The 23,683-nt window shown below is 40.8% G+C and overlaps 1 protein-coding gene across 2 annotated transcripts in view; it reads left to right on the top strand.

The window, feature by feature from the left end:
- The first annotated feature begins 257 nt into the window (after positions 1-257).
- Positions 258-23,683, top strand: part of COL14A1 (collagen type XIV alpha 1 chain) — a 217,279-nt gene continuing 193,853 nt past the window's right edge. For both annotated transcript variants that reach the window (XM_082721773.1, XM_082721774.1), the window contains exons 1-2: positions 258-515; positions 16,520-16,645. In XM_082721773.1, the coding sequence (XP_082577899.1) occupies positions 16,558-16,645 (88 nt within the window). In that variant the 5' untranslated portion in view covers positions 258-515; positions 16,520-16,557. The remainder of the gene's footprint in view (positions 516-16,519; positions 16,646-23,683) is intronic.

Below are 23,683 nucleotides of genomic sequence, written 5' to 3'. Positions count from 1 at the left end.
TGGAGGAGCAAAGGCTACTCTTTCTGGGCTCACGACCCCTGGCTACGGTGCGCACCTGGGTGGCCGCCAGGTCTGGGGAGGCGCGGGCGGCGGCTCCGGGGCGGACTCCACCAAGGACCTCTAGTGCGGCGGGGGTGGGGAGAGGAGGAGGAGATAAGGTGGGGGCGTTTGAGACTTAGGCCTGCCTCCCACCTCCCCAACCTCCGCCTCCGCGGCCACCTTCCGCTCTATAATTGGCCGCCGGTTGGCCTTCCTTTCCTCTTATCTGATCCTGGGCGCCTGGCAGGAGGGAAGCGCTGGGGAGGGCGCAGCTGCGGGCTGCGCAGAGTGGGAGCTGGAGTGGGAGAGGGAGAAGGAGAGGAAGGGGGAGAGGGAGAGGAGAGGCTAATTAAAAGGGGCACAACGCGGGCAGCTTGCAGGAGCCGTGCGCCGCCAAGAACCAACTCGCGGCGAACTTGGATCCTACCTAGGCATCGAGAGGTACCCATCTTGGACTAGAACTTTCCCCTGCACAGGTCAGTTCCAGTCTTTCTCGGCCCTACTTCGGGTCGGCTTTGAAAAATCTATCAGTGAGGAAGGAAAAGTGGAGAGGGCGAGCCACCTGCAGACGCAGTGCAATTCCATGGACATTCTGTACGCGCGCGCTCTGAATGGTCCGGGGACTTCTGGAGTGGGATGGGACGGTGCATCCTGATGCCTCCTCGCGGGGGTCGCTGGGCAGGGAGTTTGGAGGTGCTACGTGATGCGAATGCAAAGGCAGCGACAGTGTCTTGTGTTGCTCCCGGGAACTTGGCCCGGTCCTCGGGTGCTGTGAGCGCGCAGCGGGAAGAACCGGGTTTGGCTTCCAGACTGTGGTCATTCCAGCCTTTCCAAGTAGAAGGGGCTTAGTAAAGGCGACAATCTGGTGAGAAAGGGGCTCGGGAATTTGTCTTGGAGGGCTGTATCTGAATAGCACGCTATTGTCATTGAGATTGTATTTGGGACTGCTTGGAAGGGCAGTCGATGGAGGTCATGGAAGACAAAATTCACCCAGCCACCTCTTGGTACCGCCACGGATCAGCGCTGAGGTCAGGCGCTGGGCGCAAAGAGGAGCAACCAGACAGAGCGAGCTGCTGGAGGACGCTGGCAGTCGCTTCTCTTACGTGTCTCTGCTCCAGGAACCCCAGATGCTTCCCGCGTTTCGTTTTGGGGTCCGGACGCTGGAGGCTGCGGCTTTGAGGGTCACCAGCGGGCTGTGGTGTGTTGGAGGGTCCTCTCCGCCCTGGCTGTTCCACCCCTAAGCTTCTCCAGCTTTATCCCTTTGCTCCTCTTCCTGCTTCAAGCCTCCTGTTCTGCACGCAGCCCCTGGGCAGAGCGGCCGCCAGTGGCTAGACAGGGTTAGGGAAAGGCCAGGAGGAGCGGGCGTGCAGCCACAGGAGTGGCCTCTGCCCTAGGCGAGCGCCTGGACGCCGCCTGCGAGTCCTGGCCCACGGACACTCCGATTTTGGCACTAGGTTCTTGGGTCCTCTGCACGAAGCCTGCCCTGTGGGGCGCACGAGCTCAGGGTTGACTGGAGGTCACCCCTTCTACTTAGGCACAGGCTTAGGACTTGTCTTTCGGGGAAATGCCCAGATGGAGCTTGTGTGCAGCTCTCACAGGGGCCAGGATTTCCCCCCTCAAAAATTGCTTCTGGAGGGCACCTGGGTGGCTCAGTGGGTTAAACCGCTGCCTTCGGCTCAGGTCATGATCTCAGGGCTCAGGGTCCTGGGATCGAGTCCCGCATCGGGCTCTCTGCTCAGCAGGGAGCCTGCTTCCTCCTCTCTCTCTCTCTGCCTGCCTCTCTGCCTACTTGTGATCTCTGTCAAATAAATAAATAAAAAATCTTTAAAAAAAAAATTGCTTCTGGAACTGCCACCCAAGCCCCATGCCCTCTGGACGGGTTGGACTCCCTTTTGGAAGTTTTGGAGAATCCACTGGGCAGCAACTGAAGACGATGGGAGGGGGAGGAACAAAGAAATAAGGGGCAGGACTTTGATGGTTCTGTGGGGAGCAGAAATACAAACAAATTTTCCTGAAATATCCCCTTAAAGATCTGGGGTTGGGGGTGGAAGGGCTCCTCACCCACAAAAGGCCTAGGAGGGCACTTCCTAATTGCAGCATGGGGTAAAGAGGTCTGTGTTCAAATCCTTCAGCAAACAGGCTTAAGCTGGCTGCAGTTTGGAAAATTGGTGTTCTGTTTCTGAGCAGGTGGTCCAGTTCTGCACGCAGAGAACTCGCAGGGAAATCTGGAAGGACTAAATGAGTAAGAGGGAATAAGAGGATAGCCTTTGGGTTTTTGCTTGTTCTAAATGAGCAACTTGGATGGGTTTTCCTCTGACTCTGGCCCCCATGGCTTGGTTACTGTAAGCAGATTTCAGGATTTTTTTTAACAGCTTTGAGATCTAAGTCCTATACCATACAAGTATACAATAGCTATTACATTGTATACTATTGTATACGAGAAAACAATGGTTTTTGTATTCACAGAGTATACTCACAGAGCAACAGTGCTTGCAAGGGATTTTAGAACATTCCCCTTTTTTTTTATCATTCCAAAAAGAAATTCCATACTTTTTAGCAGAGACTGCCCATTCTCTAACCCCCCCCACCTCCCCCCCACCTCATCTCCTGGCAACCACTTATCTACTTTTTGTTGACATTGATTTAAATGGAGGCATACAATATGTGTGTGGTCCCTTGCAAACGGCTTCTTTCACCTAGCAAACTGTTTTCAGGGTTTATCCCTGATGTACAATATACTCACTCACTCAACACTAGGCATCTCGTCCTTCTGCCTGGAGAGCCTCAGGCCAGGACAGACCCGAATCTCCACGGCAGCCCTGGCCTCCTGGGGGTCCCTTTGAGAGGACAGGAGCCACACTGGTGAGGCCTCTCAGTCATTTCCTGGGAAGGATTCTTGGAACCCATCAGAATTCCTGGAACAATTTTGGGCAGGTCCCAGGCTTCAGGATTGATGGGAGGAGCCCTTTGGCCCTTTTCCTGCTGCTAACGGTCCAGCTAAGGATTTCAGAGGACTCTTGGGGCCTTCCCTGAATCAGCCAAGGCTCTCTGAACAGGGACGCCTGGGTGGCTTAGTCGGTTAAGCGACTGCCTTTGGCTCAGGTCATGATCTCAGGGTCCTGGGATCCAGCTCGTGTCTGGCTTCCTGCTCAGTGGCGAGTCTGCTTCTCCCTCACCCTCTGCCCCTCCCCCAACCACTCATCCTCTCTCTTTCTAATAAATAAATAAAAACTTTAAAAAAAAAAATAAAAGAATGCGCTAAGCAAAGAGGTGTGACTTAAGGGACACTGAGTCAAGCCGCAGGCCACAAAAAGGCTCCTTGGGGTGTGTGCCCTTTGGCTCTTCAATACTTCCTAATGTCACCTAGTAAAACACAAGAAATCTGTGCCTGTTTTAAGCTGGCAGTTTAGCAGTTATATGACTCTAGAGCCACATTTGCTGTCATTTTTACCCAAACTCCGCCAAATGACTGCCGTTTTCCTGGAGGGTCAGGTGTAACCCAGGATTCCTTTCAAGGACAGGGGTCTTCCTGAATCACTGCAGGCCAAGGTGGTCTTATTTGAATCTCCCTGGGCTAACGCATTATCTGGGATTAGGACAGTTTGTATAGAACAAGGTCATTGGTGAAATAGACACTAGGTGGTCCCCGGGGGGGAACAGAGAGATGGCAGGGGTGGTGGAGGGAGGAAGCAGAAAGCTTAAAACAAAATGCCAAAACCAAACTTCCTCCCTGGCAGCTTTGCCCTTCATAAGGCTGAATGTCAGGAAAATGCTGTCCTCTTGCTTCTAGAACTAAACACAAAGTGGTAGGGGTCCAGTTACTCTCACACGTACGGTAAGCCTTGAGCGAAGACCAACCCCGTCCTGTCATGGTAGGGGTGGTGAGAGTGTGTGTGTGTGTGTGTGTGTGTGTGTGTGAGAGAGAGAGAGAGAGAGAGAGAGAGTTAGAAGTACTGGCTTTTTTTTTTTTTTTGAGTGCCTATTGAATACCTGCCTTATTCTCTTTCAGAAACATTTAAATATTTAAAAAATTTAACATTGAACATTTAACAAAATTTAAATATTAAATTCAAATACTTGCAGAAGCAAATATTTTTCTTCCTTTAGAGATCAGAGCCCTGAGCTTCTGGCTTCTGGGATATAAACTACCTTGCCTGGGGTCACAAAACCAGCCCATGACAGATAATGATTAAGAAAAGTCTGTCTACATTGGGGAGGGTATGTGCTTTGGTGAGTGCTGTGAAGTGTGTAAACCTGGCGATTCACAGACCTGTACCCCTGGGGATAAAAATATATGTTTATAAAAAATAAAAAATTTTAAAAAAAGGAAAAAAAAAAGAAAAGTCTGTCTAAGATTTGAATCCCACGGATCCATTCTCCTTCAGCTTCTTTGATGGGGGGTGGGGGGAGGCGTGGGACCGACTTGGATGCTGTCAACTGAGGCCCCATAATCTTGTAGCTGAAACAGGGGGTAGAAGGCGGGAAGATATGGGTGAAATCTAGACTTGCTCCTTTTGTGCCCCTGTCTTTGTTTCTTAACCCCCCCCCCCCCCCGAGCTCCAGTTTGCTCACCTAGAAAACATGGCTAACAGTGGCCACTCTAGAGGATTAAGATCTAAGATGATCTAGTACAGAGTCTGGAAGACAAAAACGGCTCCTCTCCTCTGCAGCTGCTGCTTCCTTCTTTCCACTTTCCCCGACTCTCCTTCTCGGCTCCATTTCTTGAGAGGATGGTGACTAGAAGGGGTATGAGAATTTGAGAGCCAAGTGTCTATGTCAGTGTTTAGAGGCTAGACTTCCCATTTTTTAAAGTGATTTTTTTAGAAAAGATTTTATTTACTTATTTGAGAGAGAGAGAGAGAATGAGAGAGAGAGAGAGAGAGAGAGAGCACGCACAAGTGGGGGGAGGGGCAGACTCCCTGCTGAGCAAAGAGCCTGATGCTGGTCTCGAACTCAGGATTTGGAATCATGACCTAAGGAGAAGGCAGTTGCTTAACCAGCTGAGCCACTGAGCCACCCAGCATCCCCACCCCCGCCCCCGCACCACCCACCCAAGGAGAATTTTAAATCAATGCTCTTGAAAAACTCTTCCTGCAATGGGCCTCCCCTGGAGCTCCCCTGGCAGGTGTGTCAAACTTTTAATTTAAGGGAGCAGTGCTTGGTATCTTTCCTCGCAGAAATTACCTGGATTGTTCATGAAAATTGATCGAGGGGTGCCTGGGCGACTCAATGGGTTAAGCCTCCTCTGCCTTCGGCTCAGGTGATGATCTCGGAGTCCTGGAATCGAGCCCCGCATCTGGCTCTCTGCTCAGCGGGGAGCCTGCTACCCCCTCTCTGACTGCCTCTCTGCCTACTTGTGATCTCTGTCTGTCAAATAAATAAATAAAATCTTTAAAAAGAAAAGAAAAGATAATTGATTGAGAGGGAAACTGGGCTTTGCTGAGTCTGTGGAGTGTCTTGGGAGGTGTCTTGGACTAGGAGCACTCAAGGGATGTCTCATAGGATAAATATCTATTCCTGAATGGCTTTCCATCTGGTTTTATACATAGATTAATATCTACACTGAAATGAACCGATACCTAAAAATGCTATTCCACTGCAGGTTTTCACTTCTGTTTTTCCTCTACCTCTTTTCTCCTGCCATGTCCCAAAACTGTGCTAAGCACTCAAAAGACAGTGGCGAACAATACACGTGGGCAGGCAGAAATGCAAATAGCCGATCGCAGTGCAGTGTTACGTGCTATAGAATGGAATATAAAGATGACTACCATAGGAACCACAGTGGGAGCATCGGGCCAGACTTAGAAGATCAGAGAAGGCTTCCTAAAGGGCTGGAATATCTATGCTGAGATGGGCAGCTACCCTTTCTACGGATTATAATACAGAGTTTAGTTAAAAGCAATGCCCCATTTCTTTGACCAAGGAGCTATGTCGGTCCTTAAAGAAAGAAAGAGAACAAAGAAAAGCCAGGTAATGGATCATTCCTGAATCAGGGAGTTGTCACTCTAATTTGCCATGCTATGGGGATGGCTGTGCCTGCTAGCCTGTAGAATTTACAGCACCTAGGTTAAGACTGAGCGGCTGCCTTTCTGAGGTCAATTTGCAGTCAAGTCCCTTGCTGTTAATCTACATAGGGTCTTTATATGGATTAGAGAGAGGTGGTCTCTCTGAGCATAGCCATGCCATTGGAAGAAGAGAATAGTGCCTTTTCCTCTGAATGACCCAGCTTTGCATACAACTCAGAGAGGAGAGCGTCTGCCCATTTCATGCATCACTCACTCGGCCAAGTGCAAATGGTGCAGTGCGGTAACTGTAAACCGTACGCGTCAGCCCTGATTATTCAGTCATCAATTATTCAATCAATCAACGTTTGTCCATGACCTAATATACACTTTGAACCTTTTGGATTATGGGCTAAGCCGCTGTATAGATATCTTCAGTACCCCAAATCCAGAAGGTAAAAATAGTTATGAAGGCCCTGCTGTTAGCTGGAGAATTGCAATGGGATTAGGGGCGAGGCAATCCACAGGAGGTGTGCAGGGAGAGGTGTAGGATGGTGCTACACAAATTATGGTCTGCTGATTTGGGCCCTTCTACACATTGTTACTTCTGTCTGCTGCGATTAAACTGTCCTGGGATCAAATATGTAGATCAAATAGGTCACTAAGTATGCTGTTAATTCACCTGAAATTTTTTTTCACAGCAAAGCTTTCCTGGAGAAGGAAGCAAGACAATGCATTGATTTACATTTTGGTATAATTTCCTTATCTCATTGTGGGCCAATAACAAACAGTTCATAGACCGATGATTTTGAGGAACACCAATCTAGGTAACATTGGCCCATTATCTGGCCAGAAGGGTGATCTTAGATCCTTTCTGTTTTTATACTATTTACTGTCTTCCTCTTTCCCTTCATTTATCTTTCTTTCTTTCTTTCTTTCTTTCTTTCTTTCTTTCTTTCTTTCTTTCTTTCTTTCTTTCTAACTGCCTTATATTCATCTTTATAATTTTTCTTTTTCTGGGCACCTAGGTGCCTCAGGTCATGATCCCAGAGTCCTGGGATTGAGCCCTGCATCCGGCCATCTGCTCAGTGGGAAGCCTGCTTCTCCCTCTCCCATTCCCCCTGCTTGTGTTCCCTTTCTCACTGTCTCTCTCTCTCTATCAAATAAATAAATACATAAATTAATCTTTATAATTTTTTCTCTCTTCCGTTTCCTTATTTCCAGCTTTCTATTTTCCCTTCCATTTAAATGTTGTAAATTTGATTCAGTTTTTTTTTTAATTTTAAAAAAGCAAAATGAGGGAGCCCAAATACATAAGTTAAGAAAGGAAAATAGAAAACAATCACAAAATTAGAGGAATTTACAAGACTAGAATAGTAATTACAATTATTGTATGCTAATACATTAGAAAATGAGGATGAAATGAATTATTTTTAACAAAATAGAAAATTCTAAAATACCTTAGGTTTACAGAAATTATAAATAAGACAATAGGCATAAAATTTTTGAAAAGTAGTTAGAAAGTAGCCTCCCCAAATGCCAAAATTCCATGGTTTTGCAATTAGATGCTAACAAAAATGTACAAAAAAATCAGTAAGAGCAGTAATATTATAACTATTCTAAAGGACCATTTACAGAAAGAACAGAAACTTCATATTTTTGTGAAATGTATGTATACTGATATACACATTTGACACAGCATAAAAAGAAAGCTACAGACTCCTCTCACTTATTAATATTAGTGAACTTGTTAATATGAACTAATTTGTATTAGCAAATAGAACCCAGTAACACATCAAAGAATAATATGCCTCTCTATTGTCATTGCAATTGTTTTTACAGTTAGGCTTGTTATCAGGAATTATGAGTCCTCTGAGTTTGTTCTTTTTTTTTTAATATTTTATTTTGTTATTTGTCACAGAGAGAGAAAGAGCACACAGCAGAGGGAGTGGCTCCTTGCTGATCAAGGAGCCCAGTGCTGTGCTTGATCCCAGGACACTGGGATCATGACCTGAGTCAAAGACAGATGCTTCATTGACTGAGCCACCCAGGTGTCCCTGACTTTGCTCTTTTTAAAAAGATTGTTTTGGTTTTTCTAAGTCCTGTGCATTTCCCTGCAAGTTCTTATAATCAGTTCGTTAATTTCTATAGAAAATGGCTTGAGATTTTGATAAATTGCTTTGAATCTGTAGATTAATTTGAAGACATCCTAACAATTGAATTTTTCAATCCATGAACATGGTATACTGCTCTGTATATTTAGGCATTTTTAAGTTTCTCTTAGGAATTCAGTTTTGTATTTTTCTGGTTTTTATGCCAAAGACTGTAGAATATACCATGTCTAACTGACTTCTAAGTATTTTGTGTTTTGTATATAGAATTTTAAAAACTATTTTCTTTCCCATTTGCTTTCTGGTATACGAATATGATTAATTTTTGCCCATTGATCTGTGTCCTGCAGACTTCCTAAATTTACTTACTATTTTAAGTAGGTTTTGTTTTCTTTTATATGTTCTTTAGGATCTGTGCAAAAAATCTTGTTGATTTTAGATACGGTTTTGCTTCTTCCTTCCCTCCCTCCCTTTCTTCCTTCATTCCTCTCTTTCTTTTCTTTTCCTCTTTATTTCCTTCCTTCCTTATTGCACTGACCAGGACCTCTAGTACAATGCTGAATGAAATGGTAAAACTGTTACAGTGTAGACATCCATGTCCTATTTTTGATCTTAAGAGAGAAGCATTCAGTACTTCTCCATTAAATATGATTTTTTAATAGATGCCCTTTATCAGATGGATAAAGTTCCCCTCTATTTTTACTTTGCTGAGTTTCTTTTATTTTTTTTAAGATTTTTATTTATTTGATATTTACTTATTTGACAGAGAGAGAGATCACAAGTAGGCAGAGAGGCAGGCGGTGGGGGGAGGGAAGCAGGCTCCCTGCTGAGCAGAGAGCCCCATGCGGGGCTCCATCCCAGGACCCCGAGACCATGACCTGAGCTGAAGGCAGAGGCTTAACCCACTGAGCCACAAGGCGCCCCCATTTATTCATATATTGGTCTAACATCCTGAATGATTAAACTAGTCATAACATTTGTAGAATATACCCCACTTAATAATGATTTTTATTATTTTTATATGTAGGTAAATGGATTTTTATTTCTATGTCCATGAGGAATATTCTGTAATATTGTAATGAGATCTGGTTTTAATAAAAGGATTGTGCTAGCTCACCTCTGTTTTCTGAAATGGTTTGCATGGGATTGATATTTTACCTCCCTTAAATATTTGATAGAATTCATTAGTGAAAGCATTTGGGTTACAATTTTCTTTTCAGGAATATATATGTTAAATATTTATTTGAGTATAATTGACACACAATAGTACATAAGTTTCAGGTGTACAAGACAGTGAGTGATTAAAGTTTATGTATAAGTTATGTATAAGTTTATACATTATGTTATGTTCACCACATGTGTAACTACCATCTGTCCTGATACATTGCTATTACAATGTCATTGACATATTCTTATGCTGTGCCTTTTATTTCCTTGACTTTTTCACTCCATAACTGGAAGCATGTATCTCCCACTCTCCTTTATCCCTTTTGTTCAACACCCATTCGTCTCTCCTCTGGCAACCATTAGTTTGTGAATATTTTTAATAACAACTTCAGTCTCTATAATAGATAGAAGGCTGCTTGGACTTTCTGTATTTTCATGTGTCTGTTTTAGCAAGTGGAGTGTGTCAAGAGTGTTTTCCAATTAAGCTAAATTGTTGGACTTACTGGCAAAAAGTTGTTAATATTTTTCCTTTTTTCATTTGTTAGCATGTGAAATATGTAGTGATATAATTTCCTTTCTTCTTGTATTGTTAGTTGTGTTTCCTATCTTGTTTCTTGATCAATCTTTCTTAAAACTTTTCTATTTTATTAATATTCCAGAGAAACAAATTTTAGTTTTGCTAATTTTCAATAATATTAGTTTTATAGTTCTTTGATTTTTTACTGTTATCCTTATTAATCCCTTTCTTCAACTTAATTTGGATTTAATTTGCTCTTCTTTTTCTGGCTTCTTTAGGTGGAACATGAGATCATTGGTTTTAAATCTTTCTTCTTTTTATGTAAATATATTAACCTAGAAATTTTTCTCCAATCCCTCAGCTGCATTCCACAGATGTTCATGTGTTGTCTTTGTATTTTTGTTCCCTTCCAAATATTTTTCTTAATTTCCATTGTGATTTCTTCTTTGACCTATGGATTAATTAGAAACATGTTGTTTAATCTCCAGTTTTTGAATTTGTACAGATATTTTAATATGGTTGATTTCTAATTTAATTCTGTTACTGTCAGAAAGCATACTCTGTAAATTATCAAACTTTTGAAAAATTTTAAGTCCCATTTTATGGCCCAGAATATGGCTGACTTTATAAAACTTTCTATGCACACTTAAAAACAGTGCATTCTACAGTTGGTGGGTGTAATGTTCAATAAATATTAATTTGTTGATAGAGTTACCAACAACTGTTGTGTTCTTACTGATACTTTGTTTAGTTTTTGAGTCCATTTCTAAGAGGAGTGTTAATGTCTCTAGCTTTGCTTATTATTCCATTCTTCCATTCCATTCCATATCAGTTTTTGCCTCATGGATTCTGAAGCTCTGTTGTTAAATGCACATACATTTAAGATGGATACGTTTTTTTGGATTCTTGACTCTATCATTCTGAAGTATCCAGGGTTTGAGGAGAATTTCTATCCTGATTTTATTTCTCTTTATTGTGGCTCACTCTTTTCTGACATGTCCCTTCTCAGTGTCCAGTCCCTGGAGTTCCTGAACATGTCTGCTCTTTGATACTTTATGCTACTAAGACTGGCTTTCCACCTGACCTCTAATCATACAGCCATGCCCAGTGGGGTGTTCACTCAGGAAGAAAAAGTCTAATCACCAAGCTAATAGTACCCCAACTAGGTTTTCTTTATTCCTAACCTAGAAGTGTTTTCTACTATGTCATAATGCTAACGGATAAGAGTAATGACCACTTTCAGATGGCTGAGTAATAGTCCACTGTCTATATGGACCATATCTTCTTGATCCATTTGTCTCTTGAAGGGCATCTTGGCTCTTTCCACAGTTTGGCTATTGTAGACTTTGCTGTTATGAACATTGGAGTACATAGGGCCCTTCTTTTCACTACATCTGTGTCTTTGGGGCAAATGCTCAGTAGTGCAATTGCCAGGTCATAGGGTAGCTGTATCTTTAATTTTTTGAGGAAACTCCACACTGTTTTCCAAAATGGCTGCACCAACTTGCATTCCCACCAACAGTGTAAGAGGATTCCCCTTTCTCCATATCCTCTCCAACATTTGTTGTTTCTTGCCTTGTCAACTTTTGCATCAACATGGATGGGACTAGAGATTATGGTGAGTGAAATAAGTGAAGCAGAGAAAGTCAAGTATCATACGGTTTCACTTACTTGTGGATCATAAGGAATAACATGGAGGACATTAGGAGAAGGAAAGGAAAAGTAAAGGGGGGGGGCAGAAATTGGAGGGGGGAGACGAACCATGAGAGACTGTGGACTCCGAGAAACAAACTGAGGGTTTTAGAGAGGACGGGGGTGGGGGGATGGGTAAATCTGGTGATGGGTATTAAGGAGGGCACATACTGCATGAAGCACTGGATTTATATGCAAACAATGAATCACGGAGCACTACATCAAAAACTAATGATATACTGTAGGATGACTAACAGAACACAATGAAAAACAACAATAAAAAAGAGTTATGACCACTAACTTCCTCTGGGGCTTGTTTTTAAGTGGACCTCCTTAACCAGTCCTGGAAACTTCTTTGATTATTCTGGATGTGAGGAGGGAGGTATTTTCATTGGAGAGAAGAAATAAGAAATGGTAAACAATGTCAACCTGCTGGGTAATACGTTAGACCTGTTTTTAGTCTTTGCTTTTTAATCTACAGATCTGAATGACCTAAATCATTGATTGACTATAAAAGTCTCTTTTATACAGTGAACCTTAAAGAATAAACAAAGGAGGGTTGGGGAAAGCATCTCGGAGGTCATATTGTCCCATTCCCCTTCCCTTCTACAGCATCTGGTATGGACAAAACTTAACCGGCTACTGCCTCTGAGCTTCTAGTAAGAGAGAAGAACCGATTCTAAGTTTTGAGAATTTTTACATCCAAATTCACATCTCTGTGGGCCAGTCCAGTGATTCAAGTTTGATTTGCAGAAGCTGCACAAAATATTTTGTTTTATTTTCCACATGAAAGCTCTTCAAATATTTGAAGACATTCATCACGTGCCTCTGATTCTTATTTTTCCTAGGCTGAAAACATGCTTAAACATCCCCATTTCTTTTAAATCTTTGCATGAACTTGTCAACTAGAACTGCCCCTTTTTCTTTTTTCTTTCTTTTTTTTTTTTTTTAAGTCTATGAGTGGCTCTTAAGTCAAATCTTCCACATCCTCATATGGTTGATTATTTTGAATCTATATAGAGCTGTCCTCTGGAAAATGATAAAATATCGGTAGGAATGTATTTTGAAAAGTTTAAAGCAGTTCATCCCTGCAAATAATTGCATCTCTATCATTATCTGGGTCTTCTGTTTTTGCCTAAAACTTTTGCCAAGTCAGTCCCAACACCTTAATATGATCGGGTAGATAAAGACTTCTTGCATTTCCTTCCTCCTTTAGTATCTACTCAAGTATCAGATTTGTTGATTGTTATCATTCCCTTGTCCTTCGTGTTTCTCCAGCCCGTTGCTAACATGGAATGAATTCGAACTTTTTGAGAGCTCCCTGTGTTCTAAGTACATTGTCTGCATTACCTCAATCATTGGATAAGGTAGATGTTAATTTGCACACTTTGTATAAAGAAACCAAGTCTGAGTGGTTAAACCAGTTAGCCAAGGACCCCTAACAAATGATTGGCAGATTGTCTTCCTACCTCCCATTTTTCTATTTGTACCATCACTTTGTGCTAACTCTTTTTTCTGTTTCATACTTAGTTTATGTAGCTTTGCAATGTATTTGCTTGTGATCTTTCCTTTCAGTAAACTAGTAAGATCATGGAGATCGGGGATTATGTAGTAGGAAGTTTTGTATTTTCCTTAGTACCAAGTAGAGAGCTTTGGTTTCTAATACTACAGATAACACACTCTTTCAAGGCCATATGCCAGATGCTACCAACAGTTTTGTTTAAGTTCATTTTTTTTTAAAGTCAGCACTCTTCGAGTAGAACATTATTCAAGATTTGAATGTATGTATGTGTGTAAGTGTGTGCAAGTGTTTATATGTGTATGAATGGTTTACAAAAACTTTAGAATAACTGTTTTAAGGAATTTTGATAAAACTGGCTGTACCCGGGGCCTTTGCTCCTTATTAAACTCAACTGTACAAGTGACATTAAATAAAACAAACACATGAAGTAGAAGAGGGGTAAATTAGTCCTAACGGGAATAGTTTTAAAATTACTAAATATGAAATTGTGGCAGTGTTTTGAGAAAACTTGTACTGAACGTTATCAACTTTCCCAAAATTGGGTTTATACCTTCTGAACTTAGAACTAAGTTTTAACATGTTTTTAAACAACAGCAAAAAAGTTAAGGCAGAATTATTTATCTTGGGCAGGATTTTGGGCAAAGTTTCAACAAATTAGGCTTTGACATTTTGGTAAATGTTGAAGTATCTCATGGCACTTTAGAAGGAATTGCGATTTTTCTTGCCCCTATTTTACTGTCCAAAAATTTGGAGACTTGGCAGAAAACCTTGGGAAAACTAAAATTCCACTTCTCTCAATGTGGTATTACTCATCCCAATTTAAAGTAAACAATAAAAAGGAAGATTTAAAGATAAGCTATGGCTACAATTTTTTCCATATAAATAATACTGTTTTTTTTTAATTACCCAGGATACGGTAGAATTAGTTAATTAGCTAAGTAATTAAAATTAAAATTCGTGAGATGCAGATTAACTTCCAATGTGTCTTGTTAGTTATTGCTTCAAAACACCTGGACACAAGAATTGTAGTATTTTGAAGAGAACAGAGAAAGTCTTTTGGATTATGGCTTGTAAAAGGATTTTTTTTCCTTCTTTGTTAAAATACTATCATGTGGTGTCTGATAAAAGTCCCCCGATCCTAAAGTGAATGCCAGAAACACAAATGTGGCCTGTTTCCTTACTTCTCCTTTTCGTTGTCTTGTTCTGGTAGAAACCTATAGTGTAGGGGTATAAAATCTTAAATTATTTTATTTGATTGAGAGAGTGATTCTGCTGGTATGGTTTTGGAGGGTGTAGTGGCCAGCTTTCTGGGTGACTGGCTGATTTGTTGATTTCCTAGTTACAATAGGAATGAAGCCTACTCCCATATCTTTCCAAATCCTCTGTATTCATGCTTTCTGTCTACATAAGTGCTACTCCCATCCCTTTGGGTAATTCACCTAATCTTGTTCTTTTTGCCTCTGTAGAGGGAGGGTTCTCTATGTGCCGCAGGGTCTCTCCTCTTTAATTTGTCAAAATGTATTCACTGTTTGTCCAATTTCTTCTGTGCTGTGACAAATGGTTGGTTTACTAATCTGCAGTGAATCAACCCAAGCTAAAATGCTCAATACATATAAAATAAATACATATGGTAATCCCTTAATGTGTTGTTTATTCTCTTAGGAGAGACACTCAATGTATTGCCTCTTCCATTAGGAATTTTAAGCAGCGGCCATTATGTGAATGTCTTAATCCAGGGAAATATTCTTTTATAACTAGCATTTGGGAACTATGGTAGGCTGATAGGGGAAGATATTTTTTGAATCTCTAGATACAACTGAGTACCTTCTTTAATTTTTATGATAGAACCTTAACTCGATTATTTATATGATTATCAGAGCTTACAGATCTCCCTTTTACTGGGAAGGCAGAAGAGTTGCACGCAAGACTGTAATTAGGTGTTATGAAAATGAGTACTTGCCAAAAAAATTTTTTTGAATGATTGCTTGAAGGAAAGACAGTTATTTATTTCTCTGGAGACACCGTATTATTCTGGAATAACACCAGGATTTCAGAGGTTTAAGTGCATCAGTCATATTGGTTTGAGAGTTTACAGACACACTTTGCTGCATTCGCTGAGATAACTCTTCAGTTAAAAAAAAAAAATTAAAACTTACATGATGTGGCCAAAGCATATTCAGAGGAAAATTAATGGCCTCAAATAAAGAATAGTATTACATTAGTTAAAGATTTAACAAAAAAAGATTACAAAGAACAATGAAAAGCAAATAAAACAATAAAAGCTGAAATTAGCAGGGATTACAAAAAGAAGTGATTCCTGATGAGAAGTGCAAAAATAGATAATTAAAACCCATAATATTAACCAGGGGAAAAAAAAAAAAAACTTGTTCTCAACAAAACTGCAGACTGGACAAATATATAGATTCTCTAGAAACATAGTATTTTAATACTGATAATGGGGCTATAACCAAAAAAGATACGTTTTAAGTTGAGAGAGGACACAACTCTGTTAATAAATTTTGTACTTAAATATGTCCCAAATATCACAGGGGGCCTACTAAAAACATTATGCTATTTATCTGAAATTTGCCTCAGATCCTTTGTGAAACAATATTGGAGGATGAATGAATGAATATACAAATGAAAAAAATGTCCTGGGAGAAGAAAACTTTTGAGATGTCTTTTTTACTTTCTGTGAAAGGACTCAGAATTTCTCCTCGGTAATGGCTCATAATAGAGTTGTGGTCACCAGTTTGGAGACCTTGGCCTTGGAATTAATACCAGCCAGTCACCCTTGCTTCTCTCTCCGTGCTTCTTTTCCTCCCTCCCTTTTCTCCCTTTTCTCTTTTGCTTACAGTTTTCCTCTCATTGATCTCCTTGTGAAAAAGAAAACCTTGGACTTGTTTTTAGATTCACACATGAAAGGAAAAAAGTTATAAGAAAAGAGGAGAGGATTAGGGCTTTTTCAGCCCATCAGAATAGTGATTTTATACTAGCACAGAGTGGTTTTTCAAATTCTTTTTGATTACCAGAGGGAAGGTCCCATCTATCACCTTTACTTTGTAGGCAATAGAAGGCAACAGTAGGACTTTGAAGTTTATGTGAAAAATCCTGGAGGAGCACCTTACTGTCAAGGAAGTTGTGATTGTCTGATGACAATGGTCATTTCAGGTAAACTCTTGGAATTGATCCATTTGGACAATTCACCACGTAGTGTGTGTCTTACAAAGACTCACAGAGGACTGTCAACTTCTTCCCTAAATATTTCAGATCATTCTCTCCATTTGCAGCATCTTCTCACAAATTTTTCTTTTACCAGTTTATATTTCAGAGTGACATATATGGTGCCCTAGGGAATGAATGACTTCCTGACATTTCTAATCCAAGTTGGCTTGTTTGCCTGTCCTGGATGACTCCCTTTGCTTCATTTTCAGGCATCTCAAGATCTTCCTGTGCTCTCTATTTCCAGGACGGCTGCTGCGTCCCATGTGAAAAGCAGAGGATAAAATGAAGATTCTTCAGTGCAACATGCATCACTGGCTGTTTCCAGCTCTGCTGGCTGTTGCTTATTTTTCCACCATTGTCCAGGGTCAAGGTAATGCAAAACTTTAAGATAATCATTAGGGCCTGGAACTCTAGCTATATTGGTTCTGATTATTATTTTTTACTTTATTTACCCTAATAGTGTTTCACCTAACACCTACCCTAATAGTGTGCTACTGTGTTTCTAGACAAGGTCATATGTTACTCAGTTTCCCCAGCTGTTTACTTTGTAGAAATGTGCCACAACTTTGATGAGGGTTAAGACCTCACCAATGACTGAGCATAGTAACTTTGTGGTGGTTTGTTAAACAGCTCATTCTTCACATGCTTCTGAAGAGGCTGTGCAGATTTCATTGGGAAAAGACAAATTTGCATGCTGCAAAATCAGTTCCATTAGTGAAGAGCTATAATGGGTGTTATGTCGGTACCCCAGTCATGCCTTGTCTCTTAAATAGAGGGCCTACAAAATATGTCTGCCACTTCCTACCTGGTCTTTATCATTTTGTTTCTTTCTTTAAAAACTAGCACATGGTGTAAAGCTTACTAAAAGCCTGATATAAGCGGCTAATGTGCCATTTTAAGCATTTCCAATGATTTCTGGTTTTGTTTTCATTGAACTTAGTTTTTGAAATCTACTTTCTGTATTACTGGGGTCTGCACTTTTATTCTAAATTTCCACTCGTTTTTATAAAGTGTGTTAGGAGTTTCTGCACTACCAACTCATGGGCCAAATCTGACCCACTGCTTGTTTTTGTCTTTAAAGTTTTATTGGAACACAGACGTGCGTTTACATATGTCTGTGGCTGCGTTCACCCTGCGGGGAGTCGAGTGATTGTGGCAGAGACTGTGTAGGCCACAAAGCCTGAAATATTTACTATCTAGACTTTTGCAAAAAAAAGCATGCTGACTTCCGAAGTCAGTGCACAACATGTATAAGTAAGGAAAACTCCATTACTAGGTAAACAAGATAATCTTGCAGAAACAGAAATGTTGGTGCTGAAATTGTCATTCATCGACTTAGCAAGGAAATCTACATGTGATAAAGAAAGTTATTTTAGGAGTGTTAATGTCTAAGGCTTGGAATTTACAGTTATAGAGCAGTCAAATGTTAAGACCCACCACACCCTGCTTCCTCAAAGTGAAACATGCTTGTTTGGAAAAGCATGGAATTTGACCCTTTGCGTGTTCAAATAGTGTTAAAGCCGTATTTCCAACTCTTCAAGCAACACATAGGAAACAGTTGGACAGATCAATTCTGCTTGCTCTATTTACATTAATACAAGAATGCTTTTGGAAGTGATAACTAGAAATCCCAGATAAGTTTCCATCTAAACTGTGGTATTCCAGACATAAGACCTTTGGAACACAGGGCAGGCAAATCACAAAGCCCTTCAGAGCGGTCATCTTAGTCTAACTTAGTTCAGAAATGGTCTTTTGTGGAGCAGCTGATTATACAGAGAGCCTTTCTGGAATACTTTCGGGGGTGCCATCGACCAGATACACACTGTTGGCCAAATTCCATTTTAAATGAATATTTATGGGGCACCTTCTGTGTGTTAGGTTCAGGATACAAGGTAAGACTTCACTCTTTGTCCTCCAGCAGCTTACTGCTACTGAGGAGACAGGGGATACGCAGATAAATCACCATGCAAGCTTTTGTGGGGTGGGGGATGGTGGGTGTAGCAAGAGACAAAGATGGAAAGGTCTACTGGAGCCAGACTGTGGGGAATTTTGAACAGCTCCATTGTTTAAAGAAACTCTGACAGCAATGTTGATGATACTCGTATCTGCAACCTGTAGGCGTTTGGGGAATAAGTAAAGTAAGAGAGACCATCTGAAGATTATATTGACTTGTCTGAGAAGTAACCGTTGGGGGCCTGAACCAGATAGAAAGGGAGAAGAGAATGAGTCCAAGAAACATTTCAGAGGTGGAAGCGATTGAATTTGTTTTCTGAACAGACGTGGAGAGAGTTGTGAAAGGGAAATGGCAGAGATGACTCTAAGTCTTTTTGTTGGAGAAGTGAGGAGAGGGAGCCTTTAATTTTGACCGCTACGTTATTGTTGCTTGTGTATCTTTGTGTCATAGTTGTTTGTTTACCTACGCTTGTTAAAACAGTAGTTCTCTCCTTAGTGTCTGTATCTCTGATACGAAACAATGCCTCAGTCGTAGTATACATTTGTTGAGGAGATTAATAAAAGAATAAGCATCTGACTCTTGATTTCAGCTCAGGTTATGATCTGAGTCATGAGATCAAGCCCTGCTTCGGGCTCCATGGTTAGTGGGGAGTCTGCTTGAGATTCTCTTCCTCTGCCCCATCCCCTGTGGTGCATGCACTCCCCCCCACAAATAAATAAATGTTTAAAGACATAAAAGAATAAGAAATGAAGCAAATTTAAGAAGGAGATGAGGTCAGTCTTAGACACATATGGAGCCTCAGGTGCTTGTGGAACATTTAGGACAAGGTGTCTGGTGGGCAGTGGGTGGTGTGGAGCTTAGATGAAAAGAGTGGAGAGTAGGAAATGTATCTAAATTGTTTTGTGCTTGGAGGTTAGCTGATAGGGACCTTTGAGGTCTCAGAGGTGAGCCAAAAAGGCATGGCCCGATGTAGAGAAATGAGGATGAAATACGGCAGTCATCAACAGCGAAGAAGTTAAAGGAAGAAAAATGATGATTGAAATTGTCAAAAAAGCAATTGTAAAGAGGGTCAGGGGAGTGTCGTGGCCTAGAAGTGAGGCTGGAGAAACTGAAGAAGGAAGATGGCGGGCAGGCACCTGCGGGAGGAAACCCTAGTAAGAAAAGGCTTCAGATGCCATTGACTTCTTTGGCTTTTAGGAAAGTATGTAAGACATTTAAGAAACTGAATCTTATTTCTATCTCCCAGGACAACGTTCATGGTGTCAGCAGAGAATAAAGCATGTGAATTGCTTTGTTTGATTGATTTTCTGCCTTTTTTTTTTTTTAAGAATTTTAAAAATTTTAAGTAGTCTCTATACCCAACGTGGAGCTCAAATATAACCCCAAGGTCAAGAGTTGCACGCTCTACAGACTTAGCCAGCCAGGAGCCTGTGATTGATTTTCTACTATTAATTTTTTTCAAGTTTATTTATTTTTAAGTACTCTCTACACCCAACGTGGGGCTCAAACTCATGATCCCAAGATCAAGAGTCACTGCTGACTGAGCCAGTCAGGTGCCCTTGATTTTCTACTTTTAAAGCAGACATAGGAGTGTGAGTTCCTGTGGGTTGGCCAATTTCGACACTAATTTGCAAAGTCACACGTGAATGTGTTTGACATTCAATACAGTATTTTGCTAATGGCAGGTGCATTGACTTGCTAGCGGACACTAATTACTCTCAAACTTTATGTTCTTAGAGACATTTTGGAGTCACATTTATTCACAAAATGAAAAGAAAGGTCAGTGTGGTAGGCAGAATAATGTGCTCGCAACAATACACACATCCTAATTTCCAGAACCTGTAAATATGCCAAATTATATGGCAAAGGGGAAATTAAGATTGCTGATGGGATGGAAGCTTTCAGTCAGCTGACTTTAAGATAGGGAGACTATCCTGGATTACCTAGGTGGGTCCCATTTGGACCCAATCATGGGGGTCTTAAATGTTTAAGAAGAGGGAGACAGAGGAATGAAAGTCAAAGTGAAAGTCATGTAAGAAAGACTTAGCCAAGGCTATTGATGACTTTGAAAATGGAAAGGGGACTCAAGTCAAGGAATGCTGGAATCCTCTAGAACCTGGAAAAGACAGGAAAATGGATCGTCTCTGAGAGCCTCCAAAAGGGGAGGCAACCCTATCTACACTTTGGTTTTAGCCCAGCGAGACCCATTTCAGGCTTTTGACCCCCAGAACTGTAAGATAATACATTTATTTTATTGTAAGTGGCTAATACAGTCTGTATTAAAAGGCATGTAGGAAATTAACTTTCGCCTCCTAAATAGCTTAATCAACAGAATGTATTTTACCACTTAGTCTCTAAGTAATTCTTTCTGGAGAACTTTCCCTCTCCAGAGAATGTGAACCCACATTGGCTCAAAAATAGTTGTTTATACCTAGGTTATTCCAGCATCTTCTTTTCAAGACAAGTTGCTAAATGAACTGGAACACAGAAAACATATTGTTGTGTTGGCTGTAAGGGGGAAAAAGTGTATTACATGACAGAATGGTGGGTCTAAGACTTTCTTAGTATTTCATAGTAAGTTTGCCCTGGGTTCCAGCAAAATTTGTTTTGGATGGTTATAAAAAGAAACCACTGAAGGTAAAGTAACTGTCATTTAAACACCTCAAAGCATATAAAATTAGAGACTTTGCATCAAAGTTAAATTTAACTTTATAAAGATCTCTATATTAAGAAATTTACACATATGTTTTGTTGTTAGTAGTCATCAAACATGTTTGGACAGTGGAGAATATTTTCTTTACTGCTCTCTTCAGCATCTTTATAATGGGTCATTAAATGAAACATAGTAAGTTCCAAGTAAGACAAAAAGAACCTCCCCACCTCAGCATATCCCACAGTGACTTTCTTTCATATTTTAACTTCTTCTATTTATAGAACATTGGGCAATGCATTTATTATTTTTTTTAAGATTCATTTATTTATTTGAGAGAGAATGAGAGAGGGGAGGGGCAGAGGGAGAGAAATTCTCAAGCAGACTCTCCACTGAGCAAAGCCCAATCCAGGGTTTGGTCCCAGGACCCTTAGATCATGACCCGAGCCAAAATCAGGAGTCGACCCTTAACCAACTGAGCCACGCAGGCGCCCCAGGCAGTGCATTTAATTGAAAAATAACTCAGATAAAAAGCTAAGGTTTTTGTTGTTTGTTTGGCTGTTTTTAGATCCCTTGGAAAAATAAACCAAATATTTCTCTGCTGTTTAAAGGTCATTTACTTAATAAATATAAGAGGTTGTTCTATTGATACTGCACCCAAAACTATGTTTTGAAAGAGAACACATTTTCACTGCCCATGCTACTCCATCTTGATCAGTCAGAGGTTTTTGGATGCAAAAAAAAGAAACATTTTCTGGCCCATTGAAGCAAAAAAAGAAAAAAAAAGTATTTACTGGTAGGTAACAAAGTAGCTCACATCATTAAAAAGTTAAATTAAGCTTTGAAAAGGATGGGACTCTAAGAACACCCTGGATACGGGATAAAATTCTAGGAAACTGACCATTTTTTTAGGGCATGTTATTGCAATGAAATTGACGGGCTATTTTCCTTCCTTCCATGGCTGGACACAAGTTTCAGGTTCTTAGCCAGGGGAGTATGGCTGATTGACAGCACAGCCGAGGCCCCCTGCAATACAGAGGGTGTATTGTTCTGGGGAAGAAACCGGCACCGTACAGAGAAGGCAGACAGACAAGTGGTGATCATGGGTCGTGAAAACCGGATCTTCATTTCAGTGTTCCTGTAAAAAAGTAGTGTTTCAGGAAATTAATGGAAATATTTTAATTGAAATAAATCTTTGGGGATGCCTGCTGGCTCAGTCGATTGAGCATCCATCTCTTGATTTCAGCTCAGGTCATGATCTCGGGGTGGTGACATCAGGCCCCAAGTTGTGCTCTGCATTGTCCGGCCGTGGAGCCTGCTTAAGAGTCTCTCTTCCTCTCCCTCTGCCCTACTTGGCCCTCCCCCACAACACACATGCACATGCTCTCTCTGTAAAAAAAGAAACAGAAAGATTTCTATTGTTGAAATGGAGTGACAGAAAGAAAAAAGGAAAGGAAGAAAGGAGAAAAGAAAGAGAAGGAGAGAGGGAAGGAAGACAGAAGGGAGGGGGGAAGGATGGAAAATTGACCCTTGGATAGTCACATTATGAAATAAAATTTCCCAAAGGCCTATGGATAACAGGGAGGCTTTAATAAATCACGTGAACATTCATTTTCTGCCTACAAGATTTGTTTTCTAGGAGAATAATTGTAGTGAACGTTGGGAGTTTTAAAAACTTCCCTCTCACAACAAACAAACAAACAAAACCCTCATAACACAACAAAACAAACACAGCCCTATACTTTCAGTAACAAGCCTAACCCTGCAGGAGAGAGGAAAATAAAAAATGGTCTGTCCCCATTCTTCCTCCTCAATTCCCCTTTGGGATGAAATACATATATTCACAAATATTGTGTTTGGCTCAATCCCACAGGAAGCCTGGCTTCACCATGCAAGGGATGAGTTTCCCTGGGTTCTTAGTGTGGGCTAGAAATCAAATTTTACACTTAGTTTTTTTGTTTTGTTTCGTTTTGTTTTGTCTTCTTAAAAAACTTAGGATTTTAACTAACATGAAGTAAATTCTGAGTCAAATTCACATCGGCATTTGTAGTTATTACTGGGAGTTATATGAATGTACAGAATCACCTCTTTGTGCTAGCAAAAAGAAAAATCATGTGTCTAACATCAAATATACCCAACTTTTTATTTCATGCAATAAGAGCAGTGATTTCTGAACTGCATTTACAGTGTTTCTATCAATCTTGGCTACCCTTGCTCTGACGCAAGTCCCAGTGTCTTTCTTCCATATGGAGAAAAAGGAGTTAACTTTGAAGTTCGAAACTATGACCTCATGCCTACTTCTTTCTTAACTAGCATTTTTTTTTAAGATTTTATTTATTTATTTGACAGACCGAGATCACAAGTAGGCAGAGGTAGACAGAGAGAGAGAGGGAAGAAGGCTCCCCGAGAGCCCAATGTGGGGCTCAATCCCAGGACCCTGATATCATGACCGGAGCCGAAGGCAGAGGCTCAACCCACCGAGCCACCCAGGAACCCCTTAACTAGCATTTTTTTATGTTCACTCTTTTCCCCCTAAAGGCAAAAACCTAAAGGAAATGTAAATTTTGTGTCTAACCAAGATTTTCTTTTACCGATTGTGAGAGTATTTTTGCTTATATAATATAGGCCGGAGTTGTGGTCTGTTGATGAAAGAGAAGCGTGGTGTTCCTTTTTGCTAGCAGCCATAATGGGACTGTAGTCACATGCATTATTTGTAAATGATTTTAAAAGTTGGACACTGATGGATTTATGGCTGCTTTTGCTTCACGCTGTGTTTCCATGAGTAGTTCAACGGAAGCCAGTGC

The sequence above is a fragment of the Mustela nivalis genome, assembly GCF_964662115.1.
Source record: "Mustela nivalis genome assembly, chromosome: 2".
Classification (NCBI taxonomy): domain Eukaryota; kingdom Metazoa; phylum Chordata; class Mammalia; order Carnivora; family Mustelidae; genus Mustela; species Mustela nivalis.
This window is presented reverse-complemented; position numbering and strand designations above follow the sequence as displayed.